Source organism: Orcinus orca, chromosome X (genome assembly GCF_937001465.1).
Source record: "Orcinus orca chromosome X, mOrcOrc1.1, whole genome shotgun sequence".
Lineage (NCBI taxonomy): Eukaryota > Metazoa > Chordata > Mammalia > Artiodactyla > Delphinidae > Orcinus > Orcinus orca.
Window position 1 is genome coordinate 16,129,491 of NC_064580.1, and position 12,066 is coordinate 16,141,556.

Consider the following 12,066-nt stretch of genomic DNA (forward strand, 5'->3'; position numbering starts at 1 on the left):
TCTTCTCCATCTGTTCCTTTTTCCTGATTCTGGAATGCTTATTATTGGCACATTAGTTCTCTTGGCTCTGAACTCTAATCTCTTACTCATTCCTCATGATTTCCATCATTTTGCCTTTTGCTCTGTGTGAGAGATTTTTTATCTGCTTGCTCTTTCAGGTCAGTAATGTATTTTTCAACCATTCCTTCTTTTAGTTAGTGCCAATCTATGCTATTTTAAATTTGAATAGCATATTTTTCATGCCAAGAATTATTAACTTTTTGTTCTTTATTTCATGGTACTCTTAAAAAAAAAAGTGTCCTCTGTCTCCTCCAGCGGTCTTGTCTCATTAGGGGATCGTACTTTGGCAGATCTGATTGGTCTGCCTCTCTCTGGTTACTGGATCCCCTTAAGTACTAGGTTATTTCCATTTTTAATTTTCTGCTTAAGCTAGGTTAAACCTCTCCATAGTTGGAGGCACAACACTTTCTACTCTTGCATCAAGAGTGTGAGAGGAAGTCTCTATGTTCCTAGGTGTCTCTAAATACAAGTATTAGTATTCTTTTAGCTTCAGAGATGTAAAAGAAGTTCTCCTATACTTTTTCTGGTAACATCCAGATCCCTCTCTCCCAAGCAAGACCACACACATGCTCTGAGGCAGGGTCTCCCCTTAATCAAGGAGTCCACATGTCCTCTCAGACCTAGTTCTTCCATGGCTCTCTGCTGCTGCTCCTTGAGCCCCCTTCAGTCTTGGACATCCCAATAGAACCTATAGCCTTCAGCACCTCTCAGACTTCTCCAGCTTACTCATCCCAGCCAGCTGAAGGCTGAGGGAAGGAAGTGTATCAGAGATGCAGAATCATTCCCCTTTTCTTTACGTTTTGATGACCAATAGCCTATATTTTTATAACTGGCTCACACTATCTAAGCCCAGTGTGAATAAGGTTATGTGAGTTAATGTATAAGAAAATATAAAATAATGGGATCTTAAAAATAGAAATAACTTGGAGGCCATAATAAAACGAATCTCTTAATTTGTATGGTGCTTTATGGTTTTCATGAAATTTTATACACACAGTCTCATTTTAGTTCCGAAGTAGCCCTGTGTGATAAGTATGGAAGTTATCATTCTCATTTAACAGATGAGGAAACTAGAGTTCATAAAGATCAAATAACTTGCCCAAGGACAGGCACATGAGTAAAAGTGGAGCTGAATTAGAGAATAAGTCTTCTGGCCCAGAACACTACACCACTGCTTGCTTGTTTGTTTCCAGTTGCCTTCAGGACATGTTTCATTGCATAATGATTTCTGGAATCCCTAAGTTACTTGCTACAACTTGTATTATATTTTTTCAACTATTTCTATCATATTGATATGAAAATTTTTAAATGTATATAAATACTAGGTGGTGAGTATAAAGTAATAAGATTTTCTTATGTAATTTGAAATCTAAAAAAAAAGGAATTTGAAAATCATTTGAGAAAGATTAATATAACTAGAATACGTGCATTATTTCTTGAAGGTAACTTTTTTGAAGGAGGACATATATTAGGATGTATGAGTACTTAAAATTTTCTCTTTGTAATGTATTTTTTAAACATTTGAATTTATCTTACTATGCAATAGAAATGCACTCAACCATTTCCCTACCAGGCATGACGTGTTTTATCTTAGAGTTTAGTAGTACAGAAGTAAACGAGCGAATAGCTGCTATAAAGACCAGACCTTTGTCCTGATCCCAGTCCTTTTTTGTGCTAACACTGTATCTTAAAGTATTATCTCATACTCAGGAGTGGTAATCAAAATATTTAACAACAAATATGGCCCTGGTCAGTAAGAAGTCAAAACACATGCCTGTAACACCTGGTGTGATCGTATCAGAGTGTACTGATGGTGTGTTAGCCCTGCTCACAGTTGGGCAGTACCTTACACTTTCCTGAGTGCTTTCATACCCGTTCTCTCATTTGCTCTGGGGTGGGGGTGTGTGTGGAGAATATAGTGTCATTCCCTTTTTTCAAATTGAGAGAATCACAGCCCAGAGAAGTTAAATAAGGGTCCCTTAGAATGAACGACATTTGGCTCTTAGTTTAGTGTTCTTCCTTGGGTAGAAGTTTCCCTCTTCTACCTAAGGAAGAGATGAGAGTAACCATTTTTATTTTATTTTATTTTGTTTATTTTATTTAATTTTTGTTTGTTTTTTAAATTAATTAATTAATTTTATTTATTTATTTTTGGCTGTGTTGGGTCTTTTTTCACTGCACACGGGCTTTCTCTAGTTGCGGTGAGCGGGGGCTACTCTGTTGTGGTGCGCGGGCTTCTCATTGCCATGGCTTCTCTTGCTGCAGAGCACAGGCTCTAGGTGTGTGGGCTTCAGTAGTTGTGGCACGCAGGCTCAGTAGTTGTGGCTCACGGGCTGTAGAACGCAGGCTCAGTAGTTGTGGCACACGGGCTTAGTTGCTCCGCGGCATGTGGGATCTTCCCGGACCAGTGATCGAACCCGTGTCCCCTGAATTGGCAGGCGGATTCTTAACCACTGCACCACCAGGGAAGCCCGAGAATAACCATTTTTAATAGGACAAATATCAGGTTCTTTCAGAGAAAACTCATAGTAGGTGGTGGTGAGTAGAATGAGCAATCCCCATCCCCCTGGAGTCTTCCTGTCCCAAGCTAATCCTTCACTTCCAAGGTCCCTTGCAGGAGATGCCTGCCCTGGAAAGTGAAACTGGCTTGAGTGAGTGAGCAGATTTTTCCCAGTGGAAGAACTAATTCAGCCTCTTTTCTCCACATCCACATGGACATTAAGTACAAAGCGTTACTTTTAAAAGTACATTCTTTTAACTGCTTGTTTTTCTCCTCCTTCCTTCCACAGAATGGTCTCCCCTCAGTGAGCAACCCATATGTTTTTAATGGTGATTTTGTGGATCGAGGAAAAAATTCCATGGAGATCCTAATGATCCTGTTTGTGAGTTTTCTGGTCTACCCCAATGACCTGCACCTGAACAGAGGCAACCATGAAGATTTTATGATGAATATGAGGTAACCTAGGCCTGTGGATTTCCTCTTTTGTTTCCTGTTCTGGAAAATGCTGCCATGTTTAGCTCCTAGCGGAGAGTGAGAGGTGAGTGTAGAGAAGCAGGGATGAGGAGAATCTCAAGGAAGAGCTCAATTCTTACAGCGATTTACCTCCCCCAATCTTCTGCTGTGTGAGTGAGTATAAATTGCTCTAAAGTTCCCTTCCTATCTTTTCTTCCCGTTCTTCCTTCGCCCTTCTATTATGTTTCCTTCTTCCCGTGCCCAGCCTTCACAAGCCAAATTGTGTGCCGAGTAGACGTGTTAGGCCAGGTTTGGAGGTGTGGTAGGTTGTATGAGCAGGTTTAGATGGACTCATTCTCTTGCTACTCTTTTGGCTTGCATCACATGTTGTCTCAGAAACTAGTACTGTGTTTTTCACTGATGTGTATATTTTTTATGACACGGTGATTGCTTTTGGCATAGTTGTTCATAAACATATTTGAGAACAGCTGTAACATAGCGTTTCAACTATCTGACTCACTGGAGTTTTGGGGAATAAAGATTGGTTAAATGGTTTACCAATTTTTGCTGAAAGGCTCAGTAAGTGACAAATGTTCTCCTTTCTCTTCTTTCCTCCTCCTCCTCCTCTTCCCCTTCCCCTTTCCCTTCCTCTTTTTCTTCCTCTCCTTCTCCTTTTGTTTTTCTTGTTTCTTGTTTTATGAAAAACAGAATCCAGTTTGCTCTAGGGAAGTAGAAGGCATGGCATGTTTCATGCTATGGTCCTGGGCTTTTGGGTGCCTAGATCAAAGCTCAGCAGCTGATTAGTTTTGTCTTTGGGGCAGTTTTGGCGCTTGGCCTGAACACAGTTTCAATTCTAATCCTCAAGTATGGAAGCAAATGATAAGATTATGAAGAAAAAAAAACCCCAAAATCTCAAGGCTACTTTCAGAGACCCATTATATATAATATAGCTCAATCTGTTTATTTGGGCATGCCATTTATCCTTCCATTTATTTAGCTAGTCAACTGTATTTATCTAGTGCCTACAATGGTTAGTGAAAGAGACATGGCCCCTGCCCTACTGGAGTTTACATCTAACAGGGAAGACACGAGTTGAGCAGGTTTTTCAAGTGTGATGAGTTTGTAAAGTGGGGGATCCAATCTGTCTGAGGGGTGATTGGAAGGTTCTCCCATAGAAGTACGGCATTAGCCTGAGACCTGGAGGATGAATTAGGCGATCAAGAGAGGACCGTGGCAGGGGGGATGAGAAACTGTTCCACAGTGAGGAGACAACTTATGCAGAACTTGAGAAAGGACTTTTTAGACTTGAAAGAAGTTCAGGATGGGAGGAACAAAGACTGAAGGACAGGATGGTGCCTGATAGGGCTGGAGACGTAAGAAATGATTGCAAAGAAATTTGGGCTTTCTCCTGAGGACAAGAGAAAATCATTGAAGAGTATTATACAATTTGTGTTTTAAAATGCAGCAGGAAGATTAGTTTGGAGAGGGACAAGAATTGATATGGGGAGGCCAATTAGGAAGTAGTTGAAGAGATAGATGATGGAGTCTCACTTAGACTTGTGTGGTAAAGATGGAGACCCAAAGCAGTAGATATATTCAGGAGGAAGTTTAGGCAATGATTTAAGACTTGGTAACGTGATATGGGGGACTTGAAAGGAGAGAGAATTAGGGATGACCTCCAGGTTCCTAGCTTGAATTTGCAAGATCACTGTTATTAGGAACATGATAAGTGGAGAAAGTTGGGGTGAGGGAGAAGGATGAGTTCAGTTTGGGGTAAGCTGATTCGAGGTGCTGTTGAGTAGGCAGGGCTGAGTTCATCTTGGAAAACATAACGTTACCCTGTAGAAGCTTCACATGATATGATTTGCATGGAAACCTGGAGTGAGTGTGCTGTGTTCTGACTTCACCGTGTTAAAGGTGTTAAAGGTATATATTATTATCCTAAGGCAAGGAAAGTAATTGAAAAAAATTTTTCATCATTAATTCTCCCTTAGTGACTGCTATTCAGGCATTAAAATTCCTGACACTTTCTATTAAAACCCTCAATACCATTACATGAACTTTATGAGAGAGTATAAAGAGCCAACTTGTTATCTTCTAGGCTTTTCTTTGTCTTTATTCAGTCTTTTTGCCCCCTGATCATTCATTTACTATAAAATATAGGATGTCTGAGAAATTCTATCTAAATGAAAAGCATTTTCCCACACACTCTCCCCCAGTGGCCACAGCACACATCTCTGAATACTTACAGTACTTACACACCTGTGCATACCATGTATTTCTTAAGTTGTCTTGTAATTGTTTCATGAAAATTTATCTTCTTTTCCCGAAGCTCCTTGAGGATAGGGACAATGTCATCTGCTGCTTTTCTTCTTTCCCATCGTGCCTAGCAAAGTCTTGGATAAGTAATCATTCCAAATAAAGTCTAGTTTCTTGAGTTCTTGATACTTGTGGTAGCGAGATGGCAAGGGCTCCCTTTTTTGCATGACTTGACTCATGTAAATAGGAGTTCTCAACATTCAATGAAAGCGTTGAAATCCCATTGTTTTTTTTCAGGTATGGCTTCACAAATGAAGTTTTGCATAAATATAAGGTAAGGCTCTTTGTTTTTTGCATTTTCTTTGCTGTTTATACATAGAAGTTAAAAAAAAAGAAAGCTTCAAGAAGGGTGAGGGGAGAACTAGTCAGAATTCATGCCAATAATATAAAAGCACAAAAGGAAGCCCTGGGGCTTCCCTGGTGGCGCAGTGGTTGAGAGTCTGCCTGCCAATGCAGGGGACACGGGTTCGTGCCCCGGTCCGGGAAGATCCCACATGCCGTGGAGCGGCTGGGCCCATGAGCCATGGCTGCTAAGCCTGCGCGTCCGGAGCCTGTGCTCCGCAACGGGAGAGGCCACAGCAGTGAGAGGCCCTCATACCGCAAAAAAAAAAAAAAGGAAGCCCTGGCCATAGTGAAGACCTGTTTTTCTTTCTAGACACAAGCTTTTTCATTGTGACTTCTGTGCAAGTTTTAGCATAGATACAAACATATTCCATTGTTTTAAAGGTACCTGGGATTTGTTCTACTCAGGTATGGTAAAATGTGCAGACATGGAAATGACTGTCATGAAGGAAAAGGTTTTTACTCACAGTTCCTTAGAAACTGGAGGCATGGCACACCACACCCTGCGGCCACATGGGGAAGCACTCCGGGGGTCAGTCAGAGGCGGAGGGAATGAGGGCAAACATGGACAAGAGCCTTTATTGTGGTTTCCTTGACATGGACAAAAGCCTTTATTGTGGTTTCCTTGGGAAGAAATGGGTGAGGCATTGTAAACAGGTTTAGGATTGGCTAGTTTGAATAGTTTTAGCAGGCTCTGGGGCTTAGGGCTTGTCCAAGGTTGTCTGGTATCTGGCCCTGGGGTGACTGGAGCTGACAATAGTGACCCTGGGTGTGAGAATTCCATAAAGGACTAATTGGGAGGATAGGCTCTGGATAGTTTGGTTTGCATATGAAAGGTAGCCTCATTTACATACAAAAGGCAAGTCCTTTACTATCTCTAGGAATTAACTAGCCCTGGGAGGGGCAGTCTCTTCTCAAGGGTCAGCAAGGCACCAAAATGTCAAAGTATCAAAAATACAGACCAAAAAGACATGATTAATGCATGCTTGTTGGTTAGTGATTCCATCCTGACCTTCTTTGGGTGGCATGAAAACTGTGGGTTTTTGTCCATATGTTGGGACTATGCAATAAACTTGAACTATCAGAAAAAAACAAACTTACTCAAGCTCTTACTTACAGCTACATGGGAAAAAGATCTTACAAGTCTTGGAAGACATCTATACCTGGCTCCCAATTGGTACAATCATTGACAATGAAATCCTGGTCATACACGGAGGGATATCAGAGTCCACAGACTTGAATTTACTCCACCGTATAGAAAGAAACAAAGTAAGAAGCAGTGTTTGCATGAATGTTGTCTCAGAGATTTATAAAGGGATACGTACCTCCCTTCATTTATTATTTTGTATTGATTCGTGTTTTAGTGGTTGCTGTAACTCTGAAAAGATTAGTACAAATTTTAAGAAAATCTATGATTGCATGATAAGGAACTAAATGGATAACTTCTATATATGGAAAATGCATTGTTAAAAATTCATGGTGAGGGCTTCCCTGGTGGCACAGTGGTTGAGAGTCCGCCTGCCGAGGCAGGGGACACGGGTTCGTGCCCGGGTCCGGGAAGATCCCACATGCCGCGGAGAGGCTGGGTCCGTGAGCCATGGCCGCTGAGCCTGCGCGTCTGGAGCCTGTGCTCCGCAATGGGAGAGGCCACAACAGTGAGAGGCCCGCGTACCGCAAAAAAAAAAAAAAAAAAAAAAAATTCATGGTGAAAGTGGAAAAATGAGGAAATATCGGCATTTCGTATAGTTTCTAAAAGTGAAAAATCCTGATTTTTGAAAAGTTAAAATTTCTACTTAATTAATTAAAGTTGTGGTAAAATATACAAAACATAAAATTTACCACTTTAACCATTTTTAAGTGTATAGTTCAGTGACATTAAGTACTTTCACATTGTTCTGCAACCATCACTACTGACACCACCATCCATTTCTAAAACTTTTCATCTTCCCAGACTGAAACTCTACCCACTAAACAGACTCCCCATTCTACCTTCCCCAGCCCTTGGCATTCTGTCTTCTGTCTCTATGAATTTGACTGCTCTAGGTGCCTCATAGAAATGGAATCATACAGCAATTTATTTCTGAATTGGTATGATTTCCCTTATATATTCCAAATGGCTCAGGGTAATCTGGGGGGGAATATTTTAATATTTCAACTTAAGCAATCATATTCAATACAGCAGAAGCAGAGCAGGAATATGTATTGACACTCTGAGGGTAGTGGGTGTGGGGGGCCTGTGAAGCTCCCAGCCGTAGTGAACAGCGTCTTTGGCTGGGCCTTGCAGAGTGACTGCAATCGTCTTCCGCCTGTACCAGAGCCCAGCCAACACTCCCAGACTAGGGGGTAGACGGGGTGCCAGGTGGGCATGAGGACCAGTGGCAGCTCTGGAGCCAGGTGATCTTGTACGGTCCTAGTGAGAAACCTAAACCCTTACTCCTCAGGACTGATAATCGACTTCCAACCAATCTAAGCAAGTGGGGTCTAGAGCTAGAATTTAATTTGATATGGACAGAAATGTGATTCCTGTTCACCTTGAGTTTTTTTTTTAAATATTTATTTTTGGCTGCGTCGGGTCTTAGCTGTGGCACGCGGGCTCCGGAGTGCGTGGGCTTTGTAGTTGCGGCATGTGGGCTCTGTAGTTGTGGCGCGTGAGCTTAGTTGCCCCGCAGCACGTGAGATCTTAGTTCCCCGACCAGGGATCGAACTGGCGTCGCCTGCATTGCAAAACAGATTCTTAACCACTGGACCACCAGGGAAGTCCCACCTTGAGTTTTTAGAGCCCTTATGCCTTTATACACATATGAATGATAATATTGTTGCTAACTCCTTCTCATCCTTTTAATTTCAGCTTAAATATACACCCCTCCTCTGGAAAGCCATCCATGACCTCCACACTAGATCAGGTCCCCTTCTGTGTGCTTTCAAGCCCCTTGTACATATCCTTCATAAAAGTTACCAAAATTAAATAAGCAGTTGTAGTACTGTTTGTTTACCATCCTCCCCTGCTTCTCTAGTTCACTGATACAACCCCAGCACCAAGATGTAGTTAAGTATTAATTAATGTTTGTTGAATATCTCCTAAGAGGTTTAAGACCAAAGTAGGGCAAGTGTAAGATAAAACTGGAAAAAAATCTTTTTACAACCCTTTCCTGATTCTGTGGTGACTTTACATACCCCAGTCCCCAGCCTCACCCAGTGATGACCATACTTCCTGGTTTACACCTGTTGTCTTGGTGTAGTTATTAATAGCACATCCCTTTACTCTCAAAAGTATCCCAGTTGCAGTAAATTTTAAGGTACCTAGTTTAAGTCACCTTTCTTATAATATCAGCAAACAGTCAAGTCAATAAGACGTTTCAATCAACATGGGGTAGTCACTGTTAACATAATGAGTGGATATGATTCTAGCCAGGAGCAAGGGAACATGATGTTTCTGTCAGTCAAATATCGGCAAGCACATGGCAGGAATGCAACAGTCCACCACCACTTGCCCTGTGACAACAGCGCTAATCAGCCATGGCAGCCAGTACCAAATGATCAGATTGAAAATTTTTCCTTTCCTGAGGTTAGCCTGAGAAGCCTGGCCTCTCTAGGGCTATTTGAGATATTAAGAGCATGTGTCTGGAATGCCCATTACTGTCTCTGTGGAGACCCTAAATTGAGAGCCACCTTAACCTAGCAAACACCATGGAGCTCTGATATCAGACAGATGTAGCTAGCATTACATCCATTACATCCTGCTTCTGCCACTTCCTGGCTGGGTGACTGGGCAAGCTGCCAACGATTTCTAAGCCTCAGTTTCCACATGTATTATACATTGAAGCTAAAAATACCTACTGTATTGAATTGTTGGGAGGATTAAATATAATTTCCTAGATGAAGAAAATGGCATAGAGTAAGCTTTGAACATAACTCTCTTCTGCAACTCTCTCTTCTTTTTCCTGATACTTAAAACTAAGGTTTGAATTTCAGTCACCAAGACAGACCCTGGGGAGAAATTTTGGGGCCAGGAATTTTACCAGGATACCTCAAATTTCACCCCCTTTGGGGATCATTGTTCCACCTACTGAAAAGACTGGCTTTAAAGGTAGAAATTTGACTTGTGTATTTTTTGTCTACCCTGCCTAGAGTGAAGTTGAACTGGTAGCACGTGCTTGTTGTGTGAAACTCTACCAGATGAGATACAAAAACAGGTTTTCAAGTTCAGTTTTATAACCCCCACTTGCCCATCTGTTTGGACCCTCCAAGTGTAGGGGTGACCATGCTTCCTGTTGATACCTGCTGTTATGGTATAATTGTTAATAGGAGAGGGGTAGGGTTGGGGGAACCTGATGACAACCTCCATTCTAGGTTCATTAAAGGTATTTTGTAAGGTAGGCAGGTTGGGGAGGAGGGTGAATGCAGAGGGACAGAGAAGGAAGACTCTATAACACTAAGACTCTGGTTTAGTATTTTTCAAACTCCCTGGCAGGGGTTGTGAGAAGGGATGGCTAGTAGGACCCCCAGGAGAGAATGATGATGTGGTACCTTAGCAGGGGCTGAACAAAGTATCCTGATCCCAAGTGGCCTTGAAAACGGTGGAGCCACATGTACTTAAGAGACCATGTGGTTTTGCCCTGCCTGATGACCTTATCAGAAGTGAGTTGTGTGGAGCCACGTCCAGAGTGTCCTCCCAGAATATTATGCTCTGCCTAAGACCTGGCGACATTTGCTGGTGGGGAGACAGGGAGGGTAGGCTGTGAACTCACTAATAATAGCTGAAATTGAACTCCAACCATCTCAATGAGACAGGACCTCAGAATAAGGTTCAATTTTATTTTTGAAAAACAAAGGTAAGATTTTATATACACCCTAGTTTATAGAAGAAGCTTAAGTGCCTACCACAGAGAATTGTCCATCACTGAACTAAGGTCACCAATGTAACAGAAGTATTATTTCCAATTGTTTTGTATAAAGGTATGGTACTGCAAAGAAACAAGTATAAAATTACAGTCTCAAGTTATGTAAGGGAATGTAGAAGGGATTATAGTAATTGATGTACTATCAGAGAGATATTTTATTTCCAAAGAAATACATTGCCTTTGTTACTAGGATTAGAGAATGTAATCAATTGCTTGCAGGTCTGACTGAGAACCCAGTGCATTTAAGTTGAAGGGCTTCCGAAGTTTTCAACTTATGTCCCCTTTGTGCACTTTCCTAGGCACAGATGTACTTTCTCTCATTTCTCCTGGAAAACACAGCAAAAGGAAAAGCAACCATCCTCTTGAGGTGTTTCTGAACTCTAGGCCTGTTAGTTCTCTCTTTTAGCCCCATGTATAGATAAAGGCTCAGAGGGAGACTAGTTTTCCCTTAGCATCTTCTTTTTCCTGTCAGGACGCCACAGAACATATCTCTACTGATATCTGTGCCTCTGGGGTCTTTTAGAAACTCTAATGGGAAACTTTCCCTTAGGACAGTATCTCTTTTTGAAAAATGTACAAACAGAACATAACAGCCCCACTTTTAGAGATCAGTTGATCAATAAGATGAAGGAGGTAGGTGAGATGGAAAAGGGGACCATGAGGTAGGTGAGATGGAAAAGGGGACCATGTGTTTTCCATTGGGTCAAGGCACAACAATATAGACAGAATAGCAACTAGTGCTGAAGCTTCTACATGCAGCACCCTGAGCATAGGGTTTGGCTAAAGCATAAATTTGTTTTGTAGTTGAAATCTGTGCTGATGCCACCAATTCCAATAGATGGAGACCATGCTACTGAGAAGGGAAATAAAGTAGGTACAACCATTACAGCTCGGGGAATCAGAACAAATGGATCCCTTTCTGAACAATTAACAAAGCATGAATGGGAACAGGTAAGTAATCAAACTGTTCACTAAAGTGGCAGTGAAGATGCAGCATAGATGATGTTGTTCTAATAATATACAAAAAGTGACTTACCTTTCTAAGCAGATCATATCCTTCTCTCTAAATTCATTACTATATTTTTAATAGCTTAATTGAAATATAATTCAAATACCATATTTAAATGGTATTTAAAGTATATAATTCATTGGGTTTGGTATATTCACAATGTTGTACAACTATCCCCACAATCTAATTTTAGAACATTTTCATACCTGAAAAAGGTACTTGACATACCTATTACCAGTCACTTCCCATTCTCTCCCCACCCCCGACCACCATCCCTGCACACTTAGACCACCACTAACCTCCTTTTTTAAAAAAAAAATTATTTATTTATTTGGTTGTGCCAGGTCTTAGTTGCGTCAGGCGGGCTCCTTAGTTGTGGCACATGGGCCCCTTAGTTGCAGCCGACAGTCTTTTTAGTTGTGGCATGCGGACTCTTAGTTGCAACATGCATGTGGGATCTAGTCCCCTGACCAGGGACCAAA

At 41.5% G+C, this 12,066-nt stretch overlaps 1 protein-coding gene across 1 annotated transcript in view; it reads left to right on the forward strand.

The window, feature by feature from the left end:
• The window catches only part of PPEF1 (protein phosphatase with EF-hand domain 1), an 89,250-nt gene that overhangs the window by 42,408 nt on the left and 34,776 nt on the right, over positions 1 to 12,066 (forward strand). The window contains exons 7-10 of the mRNA XM_049704943.1: positions 2,850 to 3,016; positions 5,570 to 5,606; positions 6,794 to 6,943; positions 11,380 to 11,526. Of these exons, the coding sequence (XP_049560900.1) occupies positions 2,850 to 3,016; positions 5,570 to 5,606; positions 6,794 to 6,943; positions 11,380 to 11,526 (501 nt within the window). The remainder of the gene's footprint in view (positions 1 to 2,849; positions 3,017 to 5,569; positions 5,607 to 6,793; positions 6,944 to 11,379; positions 11,527 to 12,066) is intronic.